At 30.4% G+C, this 27,953-nt stretch overlaps 1 protein-coding gene across 1 annotated transcript; it reads right to left on the reverse strand.

The window, feature by feature from the left end:
- Positions 1-2,232: 2,232 nt before the first annotated feature.
- On the reverse strand, positions 2,233-3,367 carry LOC143055198 (FMRFamide receptor-like). Its single transcript, XM_076228337.1, has one exon. It carries the CDS (start codon positions 3,365-3,367, stop codon positions 2,249-2,251), a length of 1,119 nt encoding a protein of 372 aa, XP_076084452.1. The 3' UTR covers positions 2,233-2,248.
- Positions 3,368-27,953: the final 24,586 nt, after the last annotated feature.

Consider the following 27,953-nt stretch of genomic DNA (forward strand, 5'->3'; position numbering starts at 1 on the left):
ACCCTTCCCGTATTTCCAGGCGAGCGGCAGCAATCTAGAAGATTACAATTTCAAAGAGAGCATCTACACATTCAAATTATCATTGTTGTAAAGTTTCATTAAGGTAGATTCATGGTATACCGCCATCTTGGATTGTACAATCACAGTACAAAATCGGTCTAGCTATTTTTCCAAATCAGCAAATTTGGAAACAGATTTGCAATTTAAAGGTTAGACTGTTTATTTATATAAAGAAAACTTGTTGATTTATTGTATTATTTAAAATATTTTAACAAATATCAACATTTTTGGTTTTTAAATTCATTTTTTTTCAAATGAGCCATTTAAGGGGAGATAACTCTTTTAGTACAAAATTTATACTGGGCTAATAGGGAAATTTTTTATTTTTACTTGTGGCAAGAAAACAAGTTCGGTGACACCATGTTTTCTTTTTATTTTCTTAAAGCATGTTATGAAACCTATCTTCTCACAATTTATTTCAAAATTCTATCTCATAGAATTTTTTTATGCACTCTTATGTGTTTTTTCATGAACAAAGTAACCAAATTTAGGCAATTTTCAACGACTCATAGCTTGAAAAATAGCACGGTGACCCATACTTTTTATTATATTTTTCAAAAAAGCATAGTAAAATCTTCATTTTGGCAAATTATAAGAAAATTCTGTCTCAAAAAACATTTACTTATGATCTACCTTAAGTTTGGAGCATTTTGAAATTTTGGATTTTTTTGCTGTTTCCATGGTTATGGTGGCCATTTTGAAAATTCAAACTTCAAAATGCACATTTTCCAATGTTGCTCATCATTACTGTGAAGTTTCATTAAGTTTGGAGCATTTTGATATTTTGGACGAATTTGCTGTTTCCATGGTAACGGCGACCATTTTAAAAATTCCAACTTCAAAAGTCAACTCTGCTTATGCCAGTGACAATTTCAGTAAAGTTTCATCCAGTTCATTTTTATTTTTTTTTGAAAATTTTGACCTTTTTGCATTGTTTCCATGGTAACAGGAGCTATTTTGGGAATTGCAACTCCAAATGCCACATCTTCTAATGTTGCCTTATTGTTAGTGTGAAGTTTCATGAAGTTTGGAGCATTTTGAGATTTTTGAAATTTTTGGTGTTGTTTCCATGGCAACATAGTAGTTCCGATGAGTGCCAAAATCATCAAACACCTGTATATAGTGGGCACCTACATTGTATAGAAATAGAATGCTTCTGAGTTAAAGCATAACCAAACAGTTCACCAAAACCCAAAACTGGAATTTTTCATATTTGTTCTGTTTCCATGGTAACGGTAGCCATCTTGAACCATTCCATGCTTCCTGCAACACTGCACATGGGGGTCCTTAATATAGTAAAGTTCCATCAACTTTGGTCCATTGGATTTCGAGAAATTGCGCGGACAAAATGTGTTGCAAGAAAAATAATAAGAAAAAAAAAAAAAAAGAAACGTAGAATAACAATACGTCACCCCAACTCCGTTGAGGGTGCCATAAAAAGAATCGATGAATAACAATACGTCACCCCAACTCCGTTGAGGGTGCCATGAATATTAAACAAATAAAAGGAAAGGGTAATAACTGTCATATTCCTGGCTTGGTATCGTGTAAATTATGAATGATTAATAGTTACATATTTGGCGGGAAATGCAATGAAAATTTGAATAAAAGACAATACGTGACTACTAATCAAGTTAGGTTGATGGTGAAATGGACTGAATGGCAAAAAAGTTAACACCTCTAGTTCACCGTATGGCCTTCATCTTTAAAAGGAACTGATATGTTTGTGAAAATAATTTTCAGATAAAGAACTGCAATGAAAGCGTTGTTTCTTTACTTATCTATAAGATTTTTTTTTAATGTATCGATTGTTTATTATAGATGAATACCCAATAATATGTTTAAAAAAAACCAAACCTGGATGAGTAAATCTGTTTTAAACATGGGGTATCGCAAACATAACTAGATGAGAATTTATTTTCTTGGCTGTTTCTTGTTTGGTTGCTATTAACGATTGGTCATTTTCTTTATTAACTCAAACACGTTTTTTTCCCGTTCAGACATTCGCAGGAACATTATTTGAACGATTATGTATTTTGCAAATAACCATTTAATTGTTTGTCCAATAACGATATTTTTTTAACGTTTGGGATTTGAAATGAATAATTACAAAGTGTTATTGTTTGAATTTTATTCATTTATGCAGCTGTATTAAACTTCAAACTGTATTTTCTATATTTTCCATATTTCAGACAACCCATGAGTGTGGAGTTGTTCCCGGAGAATTAGGGAGGGGGCATTTGTGAAAACTTTGATAAACTTTACTTCTATAAGTAAATAACATTTTTAGTTCTTCCCGGAAGTAAGCACCTGTTATACTATACAGGAAAAAGTTAATGCAATAGTTCATGAAAAATATTGTCTTTGTAAAAATCAATAAGTTTTGATTGGTTGGTACGACGAATACACTATCCTCTATTCGCAAAGAACTCATCTGCAGTGAGTGTTTAAACCATATAATGGCATATGGTGTATTAAATGCGATGAAGCAAAACGATATAGTTATCAAGATTATGGTGAATTCCAATCGAATTATGCTTTCCTCTGTTATAATCTTCACTTGCCTGTGTCTTTTGTTCCGAATTATTAACTTCCGAATGATCAGTGTATTCAGTATTGTTATAACCAGGAATGGCAGAAAGGTAATACACACTACAAAAATACAGTCATAAATAAACGACAGGTTTGTGTGTTCTGGTCGTCTTGTACACCATGGAACATTATTTGGTCCTACATAAAGCACTTCGCTAAGCCATGGTCGGATTGACGCTATCACAAAAGAAACAATAACTGCTAAAAAAACAATTCTTTTAGATGAACGTAGATTACAAACGTCTTTCCGTTTTAACGGGTGACAAACTCCAATATATCTTTCTAATGTGAAACATGCTACAAGCCAAGCCGATAGAAAACGGAAAGAATACGACATGAACAGAATGATCTGACATACTCCATTACTTTCCAAAAACGGAGCTGTTACTTGTCCGGAACCAACTGGTATTCCTTTTCTAATCCATTCAACAAGAACATAGAATATCAAAGCCATGAGATCAGCTGTCGAAAGTGCTGCGAGGTATACACTAGCAGATAACTTCCTCATGTTTTTAGTAAGAAACACTAATAAGGAAATTGTATTTCCGGTTATACCTACAGCAAATATCACTGGGGTGACATATGTAAATACATCTAACCCTATTGACTTCTGTTCGGAGCTAAGATTGGGGTTCCACTGGTCATTGCATGTTAGATTTGATCCATTTCCACATGACAGATATTCAGATTGGTTCATCTGAAATATATGACACATAGTTATATATTATAACAATTTATGATTATATTGATGAAAGATATGTTTAAAAAAGATATCGGAAAGAGAAAAAAAAACGAGCAAGATGTATAGTGAAGAGATGAACAGTAGACAATAATGAATTAGGACCACTCATGTTTTCCTCATTTAGAACAGATAAACATATCATATATACTAGTATTGACATTTTGTATTTGCGCAAGACGCACGATTTGTCTTCAAAAGACTCATCAGTGACGCACAAATAACAAAAAAAGTTAAATAGGTCAAATAAAGTACGAAGTTGAAGAGCATTGAGGACCAAAAATCCCAAAAACGTTTTACCAAATACAGCTAAGGTATCAGACAATCAGAAAACATATCAAAGTAAAATACAACTGTATTCCAAAACAGAACCGTTAATTTATGTACCTCATACAGAAAACAAGATGAAGATATTTAGCCGTATGTTTTATTGGTTAATGCGATAGACGTGTCTATAAATGATTTCAATATGAAGGATTCACCGATTTATAGTAATAAACGATACATGCATCGCATGAGGAATCTTTCCTGTCCAGAAGCTACTTCACTCCGTTTGGCGTAAATTTAGTTCAAATATTTGTTTACCCTTAGCTTGTATTTTCAAACTATACTGGTACTGCTTGAATGGAAATTTAAACACAGTCCTTTTATGTCTCTTGTTCATTCTTAGATAAATAAGAAGTTCAGAATCATCATTTTATATAATGTATTGTTAATTGAAATCTGCAACATCATAAAATCACAAATTTCAAATTAATAAAAAACAAAACGCAATAAGTGTAAATGATCTGTACACATGATAATTCATATTGCAATAAATAAATATATGTTCAAATTTCAATTATAAGCAGCTTGAGATCTTGTAGATACAAAAACTGATGTTCCGCCGATTTAATTCAGAAAATAGAATTACACAGACGACTGGTATCAAGATTATTTTTCTTTATCAGAAATATCAATTTCCTTATAACGTTTTAATACTGATACGTTAATATAAAAATGACGTGAATGTATGCAGATATTGGTCCCCTCACGATTTTCAGTTATAAGCGTTAAACAATTAATACGTAAAGTACTCATTTTCAGAATTATGATAGAGAATGAAGAAAAGATAAAAAAGCAAATGTGATAGACCAATAACAATAAAACCATTCAACCCCAGGATTTTTAACTGGGTAAATTTAATCTGTTGAACGATCGCTTTCAAATAGTTAGCCTGAGTATCTGTTTGTTAACATGCCATATGACATAATCCATGTTCTTTTATTGTTCAATATTGCCAACTTGATGTTTAACGATTCTTTTAAACGTGAACAAAAGAACTAAGCACATAGAACTGGTTGATCTTTCGTTAGATAATAATAGTAATCATAGAAGTATGGACACAAATCTACACAGCGCGACGATGATATAAAGTACTAGAAAGAATAAAAAGCACATGGGTTCTTGATGATAATATGTAATAATAAAATAATAAAATGTAATAATATTTCCATCATTTAAATCTAATATTTAGTTTTACAGCTCTGGATTTCTCATGCTGTGGTCGATTATAAAACCACAGGCATTGGTAATAAAATTATAGGTTATGTCTAAATTGCTAACCCAGCGTAAACGCAGTAAAGAAAGGCATTTATTATTTTAAAGGTAGATTCATCAATATAAAAGGGCATTTTACTTTAAATACGATGTGCAGTCAAATTATATGTAAAGTGACCTTTTGTAGATTTAGAAAAAAACATAGGAGTCATGTCGTTTTGATTCGAAGATAAACGTGCATATTCTGTAGTACTAGGGAGATGTTGGTTAACATAAAATTAACAACGGATACGAACAGTGTTCTACAATTGTAGAAATGATATACAATGTTCTTGTTTTGATAATGATTACAACATATATGGTATCCCAAAATATTCTATTTTCAATCTGGGTATTATCATGATCATTGAAAGCATTATACATATCTAAAATGACCATATTGGTAATGGTGTAGCCATAAGCAAAACAAAAACCCGACCAGATTCAAGTTATCGTAAATGTCATTAACTGTATTATCATTCCCTTTAATTAAAAAAAACAAAATATTTTTTTTGGGTATTTTTTTTTTCATAAGTATTCTATTTTCAACATTATTCTTAACTGTTTATCAATATTGTATGTTGTGATTACATAAACAGAAACATTGCCAAAGTATTGTATCTGATCGATCCGCACACTGATTGATAAAAAATTGTAATTTTCATACAAATCGCATGTGTTTTAAATTAAAAACTTTTAAAAGTACCGGTCTTTGTAAGAATCATGCAGGTTCCTGTTGATGGGCGATTCATGACCCCTCTTCAAATGTCTTTATATTTTGTTTATGATGAAGGTATGGTATGAAAATAAGTTTTCTGTATTAATTTTTTCTTTTCAACTTTGGTTGCCATGGAAACCATCCTTACAAAATTTTGCCTAAATACGTCCATAAGTAGCCTTTGAAAATTGAAATATAATGGATTTTAAAGAACCATAGAAATAAAGTTAATCAATACAAACAATATGTATATTTACAGTATTGACAAACACAACCCCAAACTATACAAAAACGTTAAAATTTTGAATTTACTAAATGATTTGTTTCCATAGCAACCATTTAAAAATGTGTTAAAATTCGAAAATGAAAAATTTCAAAAACTTTAAAATTTTAAATCTGTTTATCTAACAAGACCAACAATACCATGACATGTCATTGACAAAGTTTGAAAGACCACATTCTATATATTCAGAAAATAAAAAGAAAGTCGTGTGTTTTTTTTTTCTTTAAAAAAATAATTTTAGTCAAAAATTGTCAATTTTCACCAAAATTCAGATTACCAAACAGATGAATACTGAAACATTTTGAACTTAAAAAGCTAAAACATTTCATTTATGCGTGCATTCCTGACACAAATTTGGTAATTATAAATGAGAAAATATGATTGATAGAGATATTTTTGTAGAGAAGGACATTTTTTCTTTCTGGGCATGGTGCCCCCCCTTTTTTTTTCAAAATTCAAAAAATCATTAATAAATTTAAAAGATGGAATTCAATTGTGAACATTTTGAGCATTAAAACATGAAATTTCTTCAAAGGGTGAGGGCAATAATAGAACCCCCTACACCATTTTTATATATTAGATTTTTTTTTTAGAAATGGGGAATGTGTCAAAGAGAGAACAACCCAAACAGAAATTTAAAATCTTTAGATTCTATTTCATGGTCTTTAAAATTGACTCTAAAGAACCTGAATCGATCACCTGTAATTTTTGGTTAAATCTTGCATCAATGATTATTTGTCCCTTCAATATATATCAATGAGTGGCTTAACAATTCCATTTAAATGTTCTTTGTATCTGTCGTTTTTTCTTCAAAAGCAAAAAATGAATTTTACCCCTATGTTCCATTTTAGCCATAGTGGCTAAGTTTCTTGAAGTACAAGGAAATAAAAAACTAAATTTATACAAGATTATAACTCCCAAGTTGGACTGAAATTGATTAAGCATATTCAATATCAAAAGATGATTTTTTTTTAAAGGAAGCAAACTAGATGAACAAATTGTGAAAAATTTCTTTAAAGGGCTATAACTCCATACGGATTCAATTGACAATTCTGGTCATATAAACTTATTTGTAGATCCTACTTTGCTGAAAGTTGTGCTGTTTACAGTTTATCTTTGTCATTAATAATATTCAAGATAATAACCAAAACTGCAAAATTTCCGTACAATTAACAATTAAGTGGCAGCAACCCAACAATGGGTTGTTAGATTCATCTGAAAATTTGCTCTTAAAAGGCTTTAGTGTTTGAGATATGAGCTACACACTGCATTTTACCCCTATGTTCTTATTTTACCCATGGCGGCCATGTTTTTTTACAAAATAGAAAATAGAACACAAACTTAATTCTAGATATCCTAAGGATCATTCAGTTTATAAGTTTTACTGAAATTGGTTAAGTAGTTTCAGTGGAAATGTTTCAAATATTTTACACCGGACAGACGACAACGGAAGCAAAGTGATGGCAAAATTCACAGTTCCTTTGAAACGGTGACCTAAAAAAACTACGTCCGTTCTATCAGAAATAAACTGAAAATAAAAAATAAAAAATTTGTACCATCGAGAGCGCTAACAAGGCAACTTTCCATAAATTTTAATATTTTTAAGGGTCATAACTCTTTTAAAAAAGTCAATTGTCCATGATTATAGAACTCATCCGAGATATTGTTGATATTAATCTAGTGTATAAGTTTTATTCAAAATCTGGCAAGAATTGTACCTGTGGGAGCGTTAAAGGGGCTATTTTCCATAAATTTATTATTTTCAAGGGTTATAAATGTTTTTATTAAAGTCGATTGACCACTAATATCTAACTTGTTCGAGATATTGCTTATAATAACCTAAAGTATTAGTTTCTTAAAAATCTGACATAATTTGTACATGTGCGAGCGCTGCATGGACAGCCAGATGGACACAAGGACGGATGGCAATCAAAATTTTAAGCAGACCATGTTTAAACGAAAAAAATTTAGTTCTAATTTCGATTTTTATTAATTGAAAATTTTTTGGTCGCATATTGGTATCACGTTGGCGTCGTCGTCGTCCGAAGACATTTGGTTTTCGCACTCTAACTTTAGTAAAAGTAAATTGAAATCTATGAAATTTAAACACATGGTTTATGACCATAAAAGAAAGGTTGAGATTGATTCTTGGTGTTTTGGTCCCAACAGTTTAGGAATTAGGGGCAAAAAAGGGCCCAAATAAGCATTTTTCTTGGTTTTCGCACAATAACTTTAGTATAAGTAAAAAGAAATCTATAAAATTTTAACATAAGGTCTCTATGACCACAACAGGAAGGTTGGGATTGATTTTGGGAGTTTTAGTCCCAACAGTTTAGGAATTAGGGGCCAAAAACAGGTCCCAAATAAGCATTTTTCTTGGTTTTTGCATAATAACTTAAGCATAAGTTATTAGAAATCTATGAAATTTGAACACAAGGTTTTAATAACCACAAAAGAAAGGTTTGGATTGATTTTGGGAGTTTTGGTCCCAACGAATTAGGGGCCAAAAGGGTCCAAAATTAAACTTTGTTTGATTTCATCAAAAAAATAATTATTGGGGTTCTTTGATATGCCAAATCTAACCGTGTATTCAGATTCTTAATTTTTGGTCCTGTTTTCAAATTAGTCTACATTAAGATCAAAAGGGTCCAAAATTAAACTTAGCTTGATTTTAACAAAAAAAGAATTCTTGGGGTTCTTTGATATGCTGAATCTAAACATGGTCATAGATTTTTGATTATGGGCCCAGTTTTCAACTTGGTCCAAATCGGGGTCCAAAATTATTATGTTAAGTATTGTGCAATACCTCTGCGGTCGTATAAAGCTGCGCCCTGCGGAGCATCTGGTTTATTTATAAAAATACTATTTTTGATATAACAAAAATAAAAAAATAAAATATTTTTTTTGTCTTAAATCAGTGGTGTTGATAAGATAATAACACTCTGTAAAGATTAGACAAATGGGACAGTTTTAATCTTGGTACAGTGTTTCCAATTTCATTATCTATGGAAAATACATTGCCTTGCATCGTTTCTTTTGTTGACTAGTATACTATTGCACAGAGTCAGATTATGTACACATAATGGCTGTTACTATTTACCTCCCATGTAAATCGACATGTATCGAAACCTTTATGCAAACACTTATTTGTCACTATGTCGATTTAACTGTGCTAAAATTGAAATTGAAGAAGAACTACAGAACCTTTCTTTTTATTCTAATATATAATAATCTAACTTATCTAAAAGATTTGAAATAAATGCGGAATGTGTCCATTGGACACAGATGATGCTCCCGCTTCCATATCATAAAAGTCATAAACGGACATGACTGAAGACACTTACCAATTGTGTACTAACTTTTATGGTGATAAGAATTGTGTAAAAGTTTCGTAACATTTGGTTGAGGCAAACTAAAGAAAGAAATACAAAACAAAAAATTCAGCAACTTTTAAGTCTTATGTAGACGAAACGCGCGTCTGGCGTATTAAATTATAATCCTGGTACCTTTGATAACTATTTCCCTCTATAAAGAGGCATTGCATAGAACAGTGAAAGTTACACCACCAAAATTCAAAGTTGATCTGCATTTGGTGGTTTTAAGCATTGTGTATAATTTTAATAACATCTGGTAAAGACAAACTAAAGTTAGAGAACAGAAACGGAAATTCAGCAATATTTCTATTTGTAAAGGGGCATAACTCTTGGACGGTTTACGTGACACCACCAAACTTAGTCTTGTTTTATGGTAATAAGCAATGTGATTAGGTTTCATAACATTTGGTTGAGGCAAACTAAAGATAGAGAACAGAAACCAACGTTGGGACATACTGACGGACGGACAAGGGTTAACCTTAATGCCCCCTCCGCCACTGCGGGGGCATAAAAATATGTAAATATAACAATTGATTAAATTAGGCAAAATTCAAGAATGGCCATTGCACATGGTTGTCATAAAGGTTTGAGAATCAAAACAGTATACAATAGTTCGGACCAGTAAATTTTCCTCAGGGACACAAGGATAATATTTTTGAGAACCATAAAAAAACGCGATTATTCTGCGGTATACAAATAATAATTCAGTTAGGTTTAAAAAAAAATAATAGACAAGCTGTCCTTTTCCACCATATACAATAGAAACATTGACAAATTCTTGCACAATTAATGTAGATCGTTGGTATATATTTCCTCAGATAGAACATGTAGAATTTGTATGCCCCCACTGTAGCAAAGGGGGCATTGAGTTGTACCCTTGTCTGTAAGTACGTCCGTTCCAGAGTTATACCCTTATAGAAATGGAAAAAAAATGCTGACTTTTTTGTTTCCGTTCTCTAACTTAAGTTTGCCACAACCAAATGTTTTGAAACTTATACACAATGCTTATTTCCATAAAATTCAAAACAGTTAGAATGTTATTGGTGTAACAGGTACTGTCAATAAGTTATGCCCCTTTAAAAATGGAAAAAATGCTGAATTTTCCGTTTCCGTTCTCTTTTTTTCGTCTGTCTGACATAGTTCATCTTACCCTGACCTCATTTTCTTAGAACATTGATAATGTTAAGTTAATATGATACTTGTATTAAAATCTTTACACAACACTTACAGAGTTTCAAAAGTAATTCAATTATAAATAAAACCAACCAGACATTTCAGGGTGAGTCTTCTTGTTTAGCAGATCTTAGTCTAGGGTTAAAGTTTTTAAAGCATCAATCTGTTTCAAAAACCAACAAGGAGTTGCATTAAATTGTTACTGTAACTTCTTTATAGCCATTTTGAAAGAGAAAGTATCCTAAGCTATTTTCTTTTAAATGTTCAGTAAGATTTGTTTTATAGATAATCATGTTATGCTCATTGTTTTAGGATATACGGTGATCTGTGGTTGTTTATTTCTATGTCTTTGCTCTCTCTGGTTGAGAGTTAATTGTCTCATTGACAATTACAACACATCCTCTTATCTTTATACATAGACTTACTAGTAATTAAGTTTTGGATTCAACTTTATTCTTTTTCACTGACAGCATCAGTCTTAGACACGACAACGGGTTATGCGTATTACCATTTTTTTTTTAAACTTCTGAGAAATCTTACATATAAGATTGAAGGGAGGGGGTACATATGCTGCCCTCAACTTTAGAAGTTGTGTTATGCTTAAATTCTTAAAATACTTAGTTCACAAGTAAACACAATGAGATACCACATTTCTTTCAACAAATTTTATAATTTTGAAAAAAAAAAAAAAAAATCGAAAAAAAAGGGGGGGTGCACCATACCCAGAGTGATGATTTTTCATTTTGTACAAGTATATCTTCATTTGTCATATATTCTCCTTTAAAATTAACAAATGTGTGTCAGAATTGCACATATAAATGGAATGTTTTAGCTTTTTAAGTTCAAAAGTTTTGATTATTCATCTGATTGTTAGTCTGAATTTTGGTGAAAATTGACAATTTTTGACTAAATTTTTTTTTTTAAAGAAAAAAAAAACACACGACTTTCTTTTTATTTTCTGAATATATAGAATGTGGTCTTTCAAAATTTGTCAATGACATGTCATGGTATTGTTGGTCTTGGGAGATAAACAGATTTAAAATTTAAAAGTTTTTGAAATTTTTCATTTTCGAATTTTAACACATTTGTAAATGGTTGCTATGGAAACAAACTATTTAGTAAATTCAAAATTTTAACGTTTTTATATAGTTTAGGGTTTTGTTTGTCAATACTGTAAATATACATATCCTTTGTATTGATTAACTTTATTTCTATGGGACTTTAAATTCCGTTATTTTATATTTTCAAAAAGGGTCTTTTTTCACATATTCAGGCAAAATGTTGATTTGATGGTTACCATGGCAACGGGCATCATACAGGGAAAATAAAGACAGAATTTTGACCATCTACCAAAGTTCTTATGATATAGGGCAAAAAAAATTACTTCTGTGACATGCCATGAATCACCTTCTGCATGATTTTTACAAAGACCGGTACTTAAGTAATAATTGATTTCAACTCATATGTTGCAATAAGACTGGCTATGCGTTATATTGTTATGCAACTGTATTACCTGATGAAGTAGAGATCAGTGTAAGAATGTGCATTTGATTCGAAGTTAAGTCTCATTAATGGATTTAAGTATGCGAATGCCAGAAGATAATTGTAATTTTATTCTTAGATACAACCATAAACTGCCACTTATTTGAAAAACACGCGCAGTGGATTCAAATCAGGAAACGTAATATTTTCAAACCGACAAAAATCTGTTGATATTCTTTTTTATACCTCTGTTACAAATTTTAAGAATAAAATATTTAAGGTTAAAAAAACATTCAAATTGTCAAGCCGACGTCATACCATTGTGCTTATCTTACATAAAACTATACGGAAAGGCTGATTTCAAAATAAAAATGATGGACGACCACGTATGCTTATACGTCCGTTGCTGTTTAACTACACAATTATCGTAGTCGTGGTTCAAAATCAACAACCCTGATATAAAAGTTTTATAACTTGCATAGGCACTAACTCATCCAATATTTGCTGCAGCGTTTACATCAATAATCGCTCTTAAATATACTACATCATATTCAGAAATCAAACTAAACCGAACATGTTTCCTATAAAAGACAATTAAACATAAGTACACTCAAACCGTAGGAAGATTGCGGGCATATACTGAAAAGCAAGCCTATTGATATCGTACTTAAAACTAAAAGTCCTTATATACAGATGATGATTTTCATAAACCAGTGTTTCAGCAAAGATGTTCCATGATGTTCACATGATCTTTGTTTTTTACTTTAATGGAGATCTTTGTTTTGTAAAATATCGCTGATCTTGTATCATACGGTTAATTTTCCATCTAATTAACCACAATGCGTACTGAATTTAACAAGTACATTGTTAATGACATATACAACAATGAAATAAACGATTCAGGACAATGTAAGTTTTATATACTGTGATTTCGGATACACTTTTCTAAGATTTTAATTGCCCAATTGGTCTAATTTTACAGAGTTTTATTTGCTTATCCAAACTTTTGATAAAAGGCAAAAAAGATTTTTTTTTTGTTATTCATGTTATTTGAAAAAAAATATCCAAAAAATTAACAAATCATTAAAAGAACTTTTGATTAAAAACTTTTAACATGGTCGGCTAAAAATGTTGAATGCCTTTGTTGATATTTGAATACTTAATTCTTATCTTCGAAATTAGGTGACGTAATTTGTCATTTTTTTGCAAAAGAAGAATATGCCCCTGTGTTTAATAACTCGGTGTTTTCTAGCTTTCCTATTTTTTTTCAGATTCGTAAACAAGATTAGCAAGTACTACAATTTGAAGGAAAAATAGATATATTTAAATATCTGGTATTTTACCATTGACATTTAAATAACATAACATGAACTTCGTGAACATTATTTCTGTCTTTACTATACCTAACGGGACTATGCTAAATACGTCAAAATTGCAATATAACACAAATAACACGCACATCGTGTTTAAATGGGTTGCTTTCAGCGCAAGAACTGAACAGTTGTGGTTATATTAGTATTCTTATTATAACAGTATAATTGCACACATACATTTTCAATTTTCAATGACAATAATCGTTTGCAGATATCACAAATAAATGTAATTAAAATAATCATATTTTGTGTGTTTTTATAGTATTGTTAATGACTTCTTCAATTTGATAATATAATTTTGCTCTCAGAATGAAATCAATTTATTTTGTAATTTCTATAAATTATACAATAACGATTCTTTTGAAAAATATACTGTCACATGTGTTCTAATGAAAAACCCATTAGACAATTTTGATTCTTTTGAAAACACATAATTATACATTTGCTCTAGTAACAAACTATCATATATAAGATAGTATATATTATTCATACAACTTCTTACCTTTATATCTTTTATGAAGTCATTTAGAAAATCACGAAAAGAAGTTTCTCCGACATCCATATTTTGTTTCGAATTATTATTCAAGAGTTACGAATAGTTGTAGCACAATTTGACTTATTCACTTATGTTAGTAAAAAAGACGAATATATGATTCATTTTGTTATATATTGCTAAGTTCCATAATAGGACTGTTGGTATAAAATATTCAAAATAACTTATTTACCATGGAATACAATTTGAGAAAGCAACATTGTATAAATGTTGTAAAATATTTAGAATGTAAATCCAAAGGCTCTGTAACTTTGATAGAAGACTATTATTTCAATTAATTAATGGCCAATACTGTTAAAACATATGTAGTAGTCAGATCAATGATCGACCAGACGTTTCACTTCTCTTATAAAGTAAAAGTTAATCAATATAACTATATATTATCTGCCTCCGCATAAATCGACCTCAGTTTTATTAAATGATGCATACAAATTATTTACTTCAAAGTTGCACTGTGTACAACTTACAATGTCTTTGTTTATGAAAGGATTCCATATTACATGTATTAAATCTATGATAATAATCTATAATTATCTTTGTTCTTTACAAAGAGCAAATACGTTGCGTGATAATTTGGTGTTTGTATTTTTTTCATTTAGTTTACCCGCTTTTTTTTTTAGATTGCTCAATCATTTTTTTGAGTGAAAACATAAATTTCTAAAACATGTGAAAGGCTTGATATTTCATTGACCAATTTTTAATATCTAAATATGGTTTCGCACATTTGATATGATCTTCTTTCTAATAAAAGTTTATAAAAAAAATCTTGTTAATTAACACGTGTTGCTCACATATATTCTATAATTTGCTTTTCGTTTGATCTTAGTATGTTCAACTTAATTAGGCGTACACACCATCCTGGTGAATTTATACATAAAAAGGTGTTTTTAGGAAAATTTTATATAGAAATGTCATTAAAGCATTGCTTAACAATCTATTTGTTGGCTATTGAAGTTATGAGTAACGTAGAACTGCATATGGAATAGTTTTAAAATTATTATATGGATAAAACAGACTGAACTGGATGTCCTAAATAAATAAAACACGACCGAACATAACTTCAACAGGTAAAACCGTAATATACACATGACATGTATTTGTGATTAAACCATAATCAAGCTTTATCAAAAAGTTTACAAAGACCGTCCTCAACTTTAACCTCCTGCTTAACCATTTTAACTAATGCTCTTTCGTGGTTGTTTCTGTGTTGACTAATATTCGATCTACTATGTGGTGTCTTCGGACTATTTCGTTTCTTTTTATATTGTCTTTTTAATTAAGATTAAACTTATAAATACTGGTTGCTTGTCCATTGGTATGTTTTTTACAATATTTTTTGTCTGCATTTTTTTAAAAGTTCACCAATTCAAATCGATATTTTTTTTTAAATGCCATCATTCTATATGATGTATATCAATTATATAGGGCATGCAGAAAAGTTCACATGACTCAATGCAAATTGTTTTAAAAGACAATAAGAACTGCACTTTTATGTCCCTCCCCATGACCATCTTAATCACTGAAACATAGCAGTGGGCGGAAACAAGCACACAGTAAAATACAACTTTATTATTAAAGACTCGTGTAGATAAATGTAACTCATACAGAAATAATATATAGCACGCTATTATCGAATTATATATTTTATGCTCGATAAGTTTTCGTGTATCATTTGTGTTAATAAGAACTACATGTATTTATATAATGCAAACACTTATGATTGATAGTTATTTCCTTAACGTCAAATTATAAAAAAATATCACAAACATACCAAACTCTGGGGAAAATTCAAAATGGAAAGTCTCTTATCATCTAAATCAGGCCCAAAAACATCAAACGAATGAATCACTACTGTCATACTCATGACTTGGTACGGGCATTTTATTTCTTATGTTGATAATGGTGGATCAACCATGGTTGTAAAGCTAGATAAACCTCTTACTTGTATAACAGTCGTTTAATATTCCATTATATTGACACTGCTATGTTAACATAACAAACAGATATGAACGGTAATAATATCCCAATAATAATAATCTCAATATTGTGTCCTTGTCTTAATCTACAAAAACAGGCAAACGTGTAAAAAAGAAACACAGATATTCCTAAGCAACTTCGGGCACTATATTAAGCTGATATAGTCAATCTAGAGTTTACCAAAATTAACCTTTGGTTGACTATATAAACCTTAGCCCCGAACTATAGGTGAACCCCGCCAAAGCCCGGGATTCTCTATTTTGTAAAACTACCGACAGAGGAGGGGCGAACTAATCAGAGGAACATTCAAATTCATAGATCGAAAAAAGACTAACAATTGTGGAGAGCCATTTGATAATACTAAAAAATTCATTTTACACCCAACATATTAGGAGCCTGTAATTCAGTGGTTGTCGTTTGTTTATGTGTTACATATTTGTTTTTCTTTCATTTTTTTTATATAAATAAGGCCGTTAGTTTTCTCGCTTGAATTGTTTTACATTGTCTTATCGGGGCCTATTATAGCTGACTATGCGGTATGGGCTTTGATCCTTGTTGAAGGCCCCGTACGGTGACCTATAGTTGTTAATGTCTGTGTCATTTTGGTCTTTTGTGGATAGCTGTCTCATTGGCAATCATACCACATCTTCGTTTTTTATATTGATCAGAATTTGAACTCTTAACAGTACGAACAGATTATAAGTGAACGATCTCAGAAGTCTAAATAATCTTTCCGCATGATAATACAAGTAACTAGAAAGAACTACTTAAATGTCACAAAAATGGATTAATCATAATCAGCTTATAGACAGGGAATTGATATTCAATAATATCATTTATATTAGAATTGCATAGACTGGTTTTATACATCAGAGATATGACAATAATTGCTACTGCACATTGTGGTATCATGTGACATATTGTCTAATTAATGCGGAAAGAGACAAAATTTCTTAAGTATTTTCTTAATTAGGAAATATCATGCTTCCAGTTATTAATTCAAAGCGCCAAACAATAATGCACAATATTTATAGCCTTTTAAATTGTAAAGAATACGTTTTATATAAATAATACAATGATGTAGTGTAATTACTATTCATAGTCGAAATGACGTATCACCAAAGTTGGGGAATTTTATTAACATGACAAATAAATTCCGCATAATCAACCTGATGCTAATATTGTTCAAATGTTAAATGAAAAACGACAAATTCTGATTCAAAATGTTTGATATTTTCAAATAAACTCATCATAGATACTAGGACTAAATTTTGTACATACGCCAGACGCGCGTTTGAAGACTCGTTGGTGGCTGTCAGTTGTCTTTTGCTCTTTGGTCGGGTTGTTGTCTCATTGCTACACTCCCAATTTCCATTATCAATGTTAGTATATGATTCACAAGTGGCTACAATTTACAATTATTGACAATATTTAATTCATGATAATAGATATATCTGTACGGACAAACGTTTAGATAACTAATCATGTTTTATTACAACTCCTTGAAAAGGCCACATTACATCAAAATAATGAAAACAAGATGGCCGACATGACGAACAACCATTCGTTGGTGACATATGTAAACGTATTAAGTCGATTTTGTAAACGGCAAAATTTGTAATACATACACATGGAAACTCTTTGCAAACTATGTGAAAAAAAACCAAAAGGATCAGCGAGGATCATTTGGTCAGTCATTAAATAAACTTTACCAACCTATACAAACAAACAAAAGACACCATCTCGATTAAATATAAGAGAGGGTTGAATGTAGGTCCATACAGATTTTGAGAAATGTCTCATTATAATATAACCTTTTCTTCTATTCAGCCAATAACAAATATTAAAAAAAACCTTAACTTTGTTATTGGCAGTTGATCAATACAAAAGTGCATTTTAAGTTGACTACAATAACAATTCAAATTCTATGTTAAGTGATCTTTTTGTAGATACAAAAAGTGTAATTGAAAACGAAGCTATAGGTGTCATATCCGTTTGATTTAAATAGAAACGTACATATTATGTAATACTAGGGACATTTTGATTAACATCAAATTAACAACGGATACGAAAACTTCTGAACAGTTGAGCTTAGAAATGAAACACTATTTTCTTTTTTTGATAATGATAACGCCATATATAATATCCCAAAATAGTCCATTTTCAATTTGGCTATTATTGAAAGCATTTTACAGATCTTAAACTACTCATATCTATAATAGTAAAGCCATAAGGTGAAATATGACCCAATTCAAATATTAGTCACTATATACATATTACCCTTTCAATAAAAAAAAAACCCAAAACATTGTGCTTTTTTTTTGTCATTTTTCCCCCATAAGGGCAAACAACAGTAACTTGTAACCATTGAGCTATGTCAAAAATATGACATACTACTCTTGCTCGATAAACTACAGCTGAAAATCGAAATAATAATGCATTTTTCTCTTTTATTAACTGAAATATTACTTATTGATTTTTTACAAAATAGTGAATATTTGTAAAGAAATCACATAAAATCGGCGAAAAATATTCTAAAATTTGTCTTATATTAATAAAATCTCTAATTCTTCTCCAAAGATTTTTGTTAAAAAAAACTATATATTGTTCACACATTAATTTCTGTTTAAATGATATAAAATAAGCATATGGTGACCGACTTTTTTTGTTGTTAAAAAATCAATTTTTTACCTTGTTGGTTATGAAAAACGTCAAAAATCAACGTATTACGGCAAACAAGGCGGTATTGTTACAATTATTTTCGGGTTTTATTTGCAATATTTTAAAGAACACAACTTTGAATGCTGTTTACCGTTACAACTACGTCGGTGACCCTATCTTTATTTTGCATCATTAAAACGTAGAAAGTTCTATGGAGTAGAATTAGAAATTTGATGATTTATAGACAAATTTATTAATGTTTTCTCGATTTTATGCGCTTTCTTTACAAATGTTTACCCATTTTGTAAGAATTCGATAAGTTCAATTCCAGTTATTAAAAAAGACAAATGCATTGTTATTTCGATTTTCAGTTGTAGTTAACGGAGCCAGAGTTGTATGCCAAATTTTACTGAAATCTGTGACATAGCCCACTGTAAAAGAGGGACGAAAGATACTGAAGGGACAGTCAAACTCATTAATCGAAAATAAACTGAAAATGCCTGGCTAAAAATGAAAGAAGACAAAGAGACAAACAATAGAACACATGACACAACATAGAAAAATAAAGAATAAGCAACACGAGCCCGACCAAAAACTAGGAGTGATCTCAGGTGCTCCAGAAGGGTAAGCAAATTCTGCTCCACATATGGCACCCGTCGTGTTGCTTATGTGATAACAAATCCGGTAAATAGTCTAATTCGGTAGGTCATATTGTATGTTCTAAACACATGAACTGAAATACTGCCGATTAATTTTGTCTGATCGATCCTTACATTGATTGATAAGAGATTGTAATTGTCATACAAATTGCATCTATTCTGAACTAAAAAACTTAATTTAAAATTAATTTAGATACACAATAAGCCTGGCTTTGTGTGATGCCGTAATGCCACCGTGTTACCTGTGTTAGCAGATATTAGTATCGAAATGTACATTTGATTTGATTTTAAGTCTCGACCCATGTATTTAGGTTGTAGCGTATGTCAGTTTCATTAGAGTAAATGAAGAAAATACAATGGATAATTGTTGTTTTATCCTAAAATAAAACCATAAACTGTCACTTATTTGGAAATCATGCGTAGTGGATTTAGATTAGGAAACGTGAGAAATGTCAAACCGAACACAATCCATAGATATCTTTCTTTATCCTGCTCTTACAAATTTTCAGAATAAAATATTTTGGGTTTAAAAGATAGTTTAATTGGAACGCAAATACAAAACATTTCTTTGAACTTAAATACAGCTATATGGAAAAGCATTGTCAATAGCACAATAAAGATGATGTACTTCTACATATTCAAATACGTCATATACAAACTCAATTCACTGTTGTGAAAATGATTACGTTTTCAGCTTCACTGTTGAAACTATGTATGTAAAGTTGTGATCATGTTGATTAGCCTGTGAGTTTTGAGTTTTATTTTAAAACAAAATAATAAAAAATAAACCTCAAAGTATTATCCTTTTGCATCAGGCCTCAAATGGGATTACGCACATAAAATGATATAGACACATGGTTATGCGCATGATATTGATTCTGTTTTTGTATAATTATTTTACTGAGAAGTACTCACATTTCTTAAACAGACACACATTGGTGAAAATAAAAAAAAAACAAAAAAAAAAACGGTGGGATACTAATAAAATATAACAAAACCAAACGTCTGAGTGTATCATCTAAAGAAACAACTGTCATAGTCCTCGGTTAACAATTTTCAAATGAAAATGATATGTTTGAATTCTAGCACATTTATTCTAGTAATGCTGGACACAAACTAACATTCATAAGATAGTAATTGTTAGAACAACTCCTTACCTTAATATCCTTTATGAAGTCATTTAGAAAATCACGGATATAACTTTCTCCGACATCCATCTTTTGTTTTGAATTATTATTCAAGAGTTACGAATAGTGGTATCACAATTTGACGTATTCACTGATTTTTGTAAAAAAGACGAATACTTCTTTATTTTATATATTACTTAGTTCCACGTTCCCGTTAATAGGACTGTTGGTATTAAATATTCCATATATTTTCACATTCATGTCCATCGAAAGTTACTCATATTTTGCATAGTTCCATTTGTTTCCTAAACTTCTTTCACCACAAATAAGAATACTTATTTACCATGGAATAAAATTGAGAAAACAACATTAGATAAATGTTGTAAATTATTCAAAATGTAAATCCAAAGGCTCTGTAACTATAATAGAAGACTATGATTTCAATTAAGTAATGGTCAATACTGTTAAAACATATGTAGTACTCAGATCAATGATCGACAAGACGCTTTACGTCTCTTATAAAGGAAAGAAATAATCAGTATAACTTTATGTAATCTGCCTCCGCTAAAATCGACCTTTGTGTAATTAAATGATGCATTGAAATTATTACTTCAAGGTTGCATTGTGAACAACTTTAATGTCTTTGAATATCAACAGGTTCCATATTACATCTATTAAATCTATGATAATAATCTATAATTAGTTTCGTGGTGATATTTTTATTTTCATTTAGTTTTCCGCCTTTTGTTTTTAACATTTCTCAATCAGTCTTTTTGGGGAAAATATAAATTTCTAAAACATGTGAAAGGCATGATATTTCATTGACCAATTTTCGTAATCTTATTTTTTAATATTTAAATATGATTTTGCCCAATTGAAATGCTCTTTTTTTAATAAAAGTGTAAATTAATTAACACGTGATGTTTACATACATTTCATACTTGTCTTTTCGTTTGATCTTTGTATGTTCAAATTAATAAGGTGTACAAACCATCCTGGTGACTTATACATTCAAAGGGTTTATAGTAAAGTTTCATATCAAAATGGCATAAAACATTGCTTAACAATCTATTTCTTGGCTATTGAAATTATCAGTAAAGTAGATCTGCACATGGAATAATTTTAACATTATTATATCGATAAGATAGGCTGAATGAGATGTCCTTAATAAATAATACACGACATCATATAACCTCAATATACACATGACATGTTTTTGTGATTTAACCATTATAAAGCATTTACACAGAGAGTACGACGGCACACTTAACGACAACCACCTGTTAAACAGATATCGAAGGATGCTCTTCCATGGTTGATTTTGTGTTGACCAATATTCGATCTACTATGTGGTATTTTCGAACTATTTCGTTTCTTTTTATATTGCCTTTTTAATTTAGATTCAGCTTATAAATACTGGTTGATTGTCGGTTGGTATGTTTTTTACGGTCATTTTTGTCTGCATTCTTTAGAATCTCACAAGCAAAATTCAAATCAATATTAGATTAAAAAAAATGATCCTATTATCAAAAATGCCTTCATTTTATATGATGTATGTCTTAAATATAGGGCATGCAGAAAAGCTCACATGACCTTATAAAAATTGTTTGTTTTAAAAAGACGATACGAACTGTATTTCAATGTCCCTCTCCATGACCATCTTGATCACTGAAACAAAGCAGTCGGCGGAAACAAACACACAGTAAACTACAACTTTATTATTAAAGACGCGTGTAGATAAATGTATCTCATACAGAAGATATATTTAGCACGCTAATAACGAATTATGTATTTAATGCTCGATAGGCCTTCAGTGCATGATATGTGTTAATGAGAACTATGTGTTATTAAATTAAGTAAACACTTATGATCGATTGTTTTTTTCTCATCGTCAACTAATAAAAATAAAATCACAAACATACAAAACTGGAGGGAAAATCCAGAAAAGAATGTCTCTAAACATATCGCAAAAATAGCCCAAACACATCAAACGAATGCATAACGACTGTCATACACCTGACTTGGCACGGGCATTTTCCTATGTTGAAAATGGTGGATCACACCTGGATGTATAGCTAGATAAACCTTTCACTTGTATAATAGTCGCTTAATTGTCAATTATATTGAGACTGATATGTAAACAAAACAAACAGATATAAAAGATAATAATGACCAAATAAAGGTACAACAGTCAATATTGTGTCCCTATCTTAATCACTATTAGACAGACAAAATATAACATATGTAATAAAAAAAACACAAATATTCCATAGGCAACTTCAGGCACTTTATTTAGTTGACATAATAGTCAATCTAGAGTTCAATTACATTAACTTTAGTTGACCATAAGAACTATAGTTAAACCCTGCCAGTTCTTGGGATTCTCCATTTTGCAAAATTACCGAAAAAGGAGGGTCAAAATATACTTCTAGGAACATTCAAACCCATTGATTAAAATAGACTGACAATTGTGGTGAGGCAATTTAATGAAACTGAAAGTGTTATTTTCGACACCAAACATGTTCATATAACTAGCTTAAAAACACGACTAGATGTATTTCCTTGATGTAGTTGGTTGCTTTGATATCATTTAAGCTGAATATTATGATCATCACAAGAAATGTAGGGTTTCGTCTTGTGCTATATATCATTTGTGATGTCATTATTGACGAGCAAGAATTAACTTTTCTTTTATTCGAGCGTCACTGAACAGTCCTTTAAGACAGAACGTGCGTCTTGTTTGCTCAGTTTTAATCCTGGTATCTTTAATAAATTGTATTTGGCGATCTCTGCAGGTTTTTTTAAACATTCAAAATTTTTTTCACGATCTCAAAAGTGTAAATAATCTTTCCGCATGACAATACGAGTTAATAGAAAGAATAGCTCAACTGTCACAAAAATGGATTAATAATAATCAGGTTATAGACAGGGAATTGATATCTAATAACATCATTTATATTGGAATTGCATAGACTGGTTTTATGCATCAGAGATATGACAATAATTACTACTGCACATTGTAGTATCATGTGACATATTGTCTGATTAATGAGGAAAGAGACAAATATTTTTACGTATTTTCTTAATTGGGAAATATCATGCTTCCATTAATTAATTCAAAGTGCAAAAAAATAATGCACAATAGGCATAGCCTTTTAAATTGTATAGAATACGTTTTATATAAAGAATACAAAGAGGTAGTGTAATAACTATTCATAGTCGAAATGACGTATCACCAAATTTTATTAACATGAATAATAAATTTTGCATAATCAATTGATGCTATTTTTGTTCAAGTGTCAAATGAAAAACGACAAATTCTGATTCAAAATGTTTGATATTTTCAAAGGTACCATAACTGACAAAACATGCATTTATAATCAACTATTTAAAAAAATCGGAACGAATGGTATGATGCTATGAATACTACAAATGCATGTCATCATGTCATTTGTTTCGCCCTGTTCCACATTGTTAACAAAATCGTGCTAATCTGCATGCCTTTAGAAACAATGTTTCCTATATATCATCATACTCGTGCGTAGTCTTTACTGTATATAGAAAAGTAGATGTGTTTTGTTAATAATGGCCTGACAAGAGTATATAGTCTTTCTGCCCACGACTATTCTCACAGGTCGTGTTTTATGGTACCAGAATAAGTGAGAACAAATCGTAAATCTATGAAATGCATCTTTTTATTATGTCATTAAATACGTATAGATGTTGTAGGCCTACTTCATTTCACTAATCCATATAAACAATTACAAAGAATGTCTGTGAGATGTACTAATATATTTCATCGTTATTGCTATGGGTCAATCGATTTCACTTATTCATTACTTACAAAAATTACATTAATTGCCAACAAGAGACAAATACAAGGCGAATTAAAATTCTATCAATTTGTTTTCTTAACATCTATCACAATAGGTTGAGCCGTGACACTTTTTTCTATTACATATAACAACAGCCTAGTATCTATATAATAATTATAACTAGTGTACTTTATGGTCAAGCTGTCAGCTGAAGCACACTTCAGAGTACGGGACTTGTGTGCTGTATTGGAGAGCCTTTGGTGGCCTCCGGCTGTTAAATCATCTTTGGTCAAGTGGTTTTTATTTGAAACATTCCCCATTTTCATTCTTTATTTGAAACATTCCCCATTTTCATTCTTTATTTGATAACTTTTATCAAATCTGATGTATAAATAACGCGGTTGCAAAAAAAAAAATGGCGATCTTGAGATATATGATTGTGTCGCTGACCATTGACATAACATTAGGAATGTTTGGACCTAACATCGTAAATCTTTGAAATGATTTTAGTGTAACACTTCAATTCTCAATATATGCCACTTTATAGAAAAATGTTTACTGTTTGAATCTGAATGTAGGCTACATATATATTCGATGCAGAAAGAATTTTTGAAATATACACACGATTGATTACTTAAATATATATGAACTAAAACCCCAAATAAATAACCAGTTCAACTGCACCAAAGGCTTTTACAATATTTTATCTGTTCAAGCATAACCTTTAAGACTGCAATTGTTTGAACTAATCTTCGTTAATACCGGAAGAGATTGTTTTTTTATCAGTTAAGTTTTCATTGTATGTTTTATTTAGGAAATATAGCAGGTTTGCCTTTATTTTAGGCTTTCTTCTTTTAGATTTAGAAGCATCAAACGATAGGTGAAATTAATCTAAATGTAATGATCTTGAGGTATACAATACGTTATAAGATCAATTGCATCAAAGCCATTTCCGGTCTTTCATCTGGTCACGGATTAATCTTTGTGAACTCTCATAGAAAACCATTTGTAAACTGTCAGATTTATGAATAGTCTCAAACAAGTGTAAATCATGTAATAAGCAAGCTAAAATTTGTTATTAGTTTATCCAACAGTAAATAACATTCTGTTTTCCTATCTTAATCAAACCGTCAATGTATAATATATAACTAAGCCAAATCATATCTTTTATGAGAAATTAAATATATATCATTATATCAAATGCAATAGTGACATGATCAAACAAGAAAGTTTTAACGCCATGTGATGAGGTAATATTCGAATATAATTATATAGTGTACTGTTCAAAATACAAAATACAATATTTCATCCTGAATTTAAATATCAAATTGATACACATCATGAAATATTAAATTGACGACTGGATTGAGTAAGTATAATATTATTATTAGGAATATTCCATTTCTTGATTTTTCTTTTCCATAGAAATAAATTTAAGTTGATATATATTTTTTTATAATAGCCCTTTTTATTCTTCGTCATTGTCCTTTTTAATAGATACAGCAAATTAGCTATACATTAAACTACAATCTGCTTATTTAAATACCCGTAACACATGTTTATGTATTTTAATAGAAACATCAATAAAAAGAATTGTCTTACCTTTATTTTATTAATGAAGTCATTAAGAAAATACTGAATATAACTGGTGCCTTTCTTCATCGTCTACTTTAGATTGCACAGTTATAATTCGACTTGTTTTCCTCCATTAGGGATACTTCTCGTCTATATATTTATCCATGTAATGCGTTGTCTTATATGGTAAGAAACTTACCAACAGTATACTCAAAGGTTCAAGTTTTCTAAACAATTTAAGCACGGGTCTGTAAGAAGGATGTACGTTATACCCACAACTAATGGATGCAAATTATACTTGAACATCTGTCTGCTGCCAATGAATGGTCGAAAAGACGCTGTATGTTAACTGTTTTTTTTCAACAAAAGAAATCAATATAAATATGTATTATCATCCTCTCAACCCGTTTCTTACTGGTGAATTACATGTAATATAATTATTCACGTTAACCAACATGTAGCGATTAAGATTGTCTATCGGGTAGAGCTAACTGTGGATTGCAATGTTATAAATGATTGTTGCAACACCTTTGTGCACAACTTTTAATACAGATTATCTAAAAATTTGTAATAAAAACTCTACAATTTAAACCACTTGTTGTTAATAACGAATGAAATGAAAATAATTTTATCAGTATCATATGTGTTGATCCTGTTATTAGAGGCAGTTTGGGTTTTCTCTTCTCTTTTGTATTAATATTATCGTAAAGCGTGGCATTTATGGTTATACGTGTTATAAAGGATGCAGTGATTGGACATTGGTGCTCAAAGAACATTCATTCTTTTTATGCTGCTGATACAAGTTTCTAAACATTTGATTTTAGGACTTTAGTGACAAGGTATGGTGATTTCAATTTTATACCCAAACTATAGGCAAATTGGTATTGCAGTGTTATTTATTGTGAACAAGTACGATGCGTTAAGAATATTTTATTTTAGACTCTCACGAACAAAATAAATATTGATAAAATGATATAATAGTATTTTTTTTTCAAATTGTAGCAAACAGTTGTGCCCCTCTTTAAGAACACTACAGTCCAGGTTGACTTTGTCATTTCCACTCGCCCACGGTGGACAAAGCAATGCCGTCCACTCTCTGTCCACGTCCGTTGTCCAACGTGGGCGTGATGCCCACCATATGCCGTAGACTTCCGTGGGCGAAGTGCCCACCCTATACCGAGGATATTGTACAATACCCTGGATTGGTATTTATATGTATCTATAACACTATTTAATGACGTTAGTAGAGTTAGTTGCGAAAGGAAAAGAAAAAGAGCGACACATTAAAAGCATAACAACTTGTCTTAAAACTGAATTCGTATATTGATATATAAAGTGCACAAATTGAACCAGATAGGCAAAAACAACAAAAAGGACAATCACAGTCGATTACCCAAATTTTTGTGTTTGGATTTGTCTTCAGTTTTCTATTTTGTGGCTTGTGTACTATTATTTGTCTGTTTGTATTTTTCTCTTTTAGCCATGGTGTTGTCAGTTTATTTTGGACATATAAGTTTGACTGTTCCTCTAGTATCTTAAATCCTCTCTTTTGTAAATTAAATATAATAAGATCTGTTATTATACTAGACTGAGACTAGACGAAATATTATTTTTCTATATTTGATCATGTAATTTCACCTGAACACTTGACCTTGAACTTTGTGGAAATGACCTTGGTATTTGACCAGCTTGATTTATAAAAACTTATATACAATGCCCTTAAAATTATTATTAATTGAATATTATTCTATTTATTGAAAGTAACATTAAGAAATTTAAAACATATCAGAAAGTAGATTAATTTTTTTCAATTTTTTTATTTTGACCTTGACCTTCAATCTTGACTGTTTAATTATGGCAAGTCTTATTTGTATTTCTTTCTTTATAGCAATAAACAATGTAGAAATATACTATTAAAATTAAAAAAAAAATAGCAAGGAATATCATTAGAAATCTACAAATTTTGGCAAAAATGTCAATATTTCAGATCTATGACAATGACCTCTGACCTTGACCTTTGGAGTATTGATATAAAATTCCTTATTAATCTTTTGCTTTTCATAGCATCTCATTGGCCTATCCTTTTTGAACATTTTGGTTAATATTTGAATGTAAAAAAATGAGAAAAAATACTTTGATATGTGTCACATGCAGAAAATTAAGTGGGGTTCAAGTTTGACTATAAAAACTGTTTACTCCACTATATATATTTTG

This window comes from Mytilus galloprovincialis, chromosome 12, assembly GCF_965363235.1.
Source record: "Mytilus galloprovincialis chromosome 12, xbMytGall1.hap1.1, whole genome shotgun sequence".
NCBI lineage: Eukaryota > Metazoa > Mollusca > Bivalvia > Mytilida > Mytilidae > Mytilus > Mytilus galloprovincialis.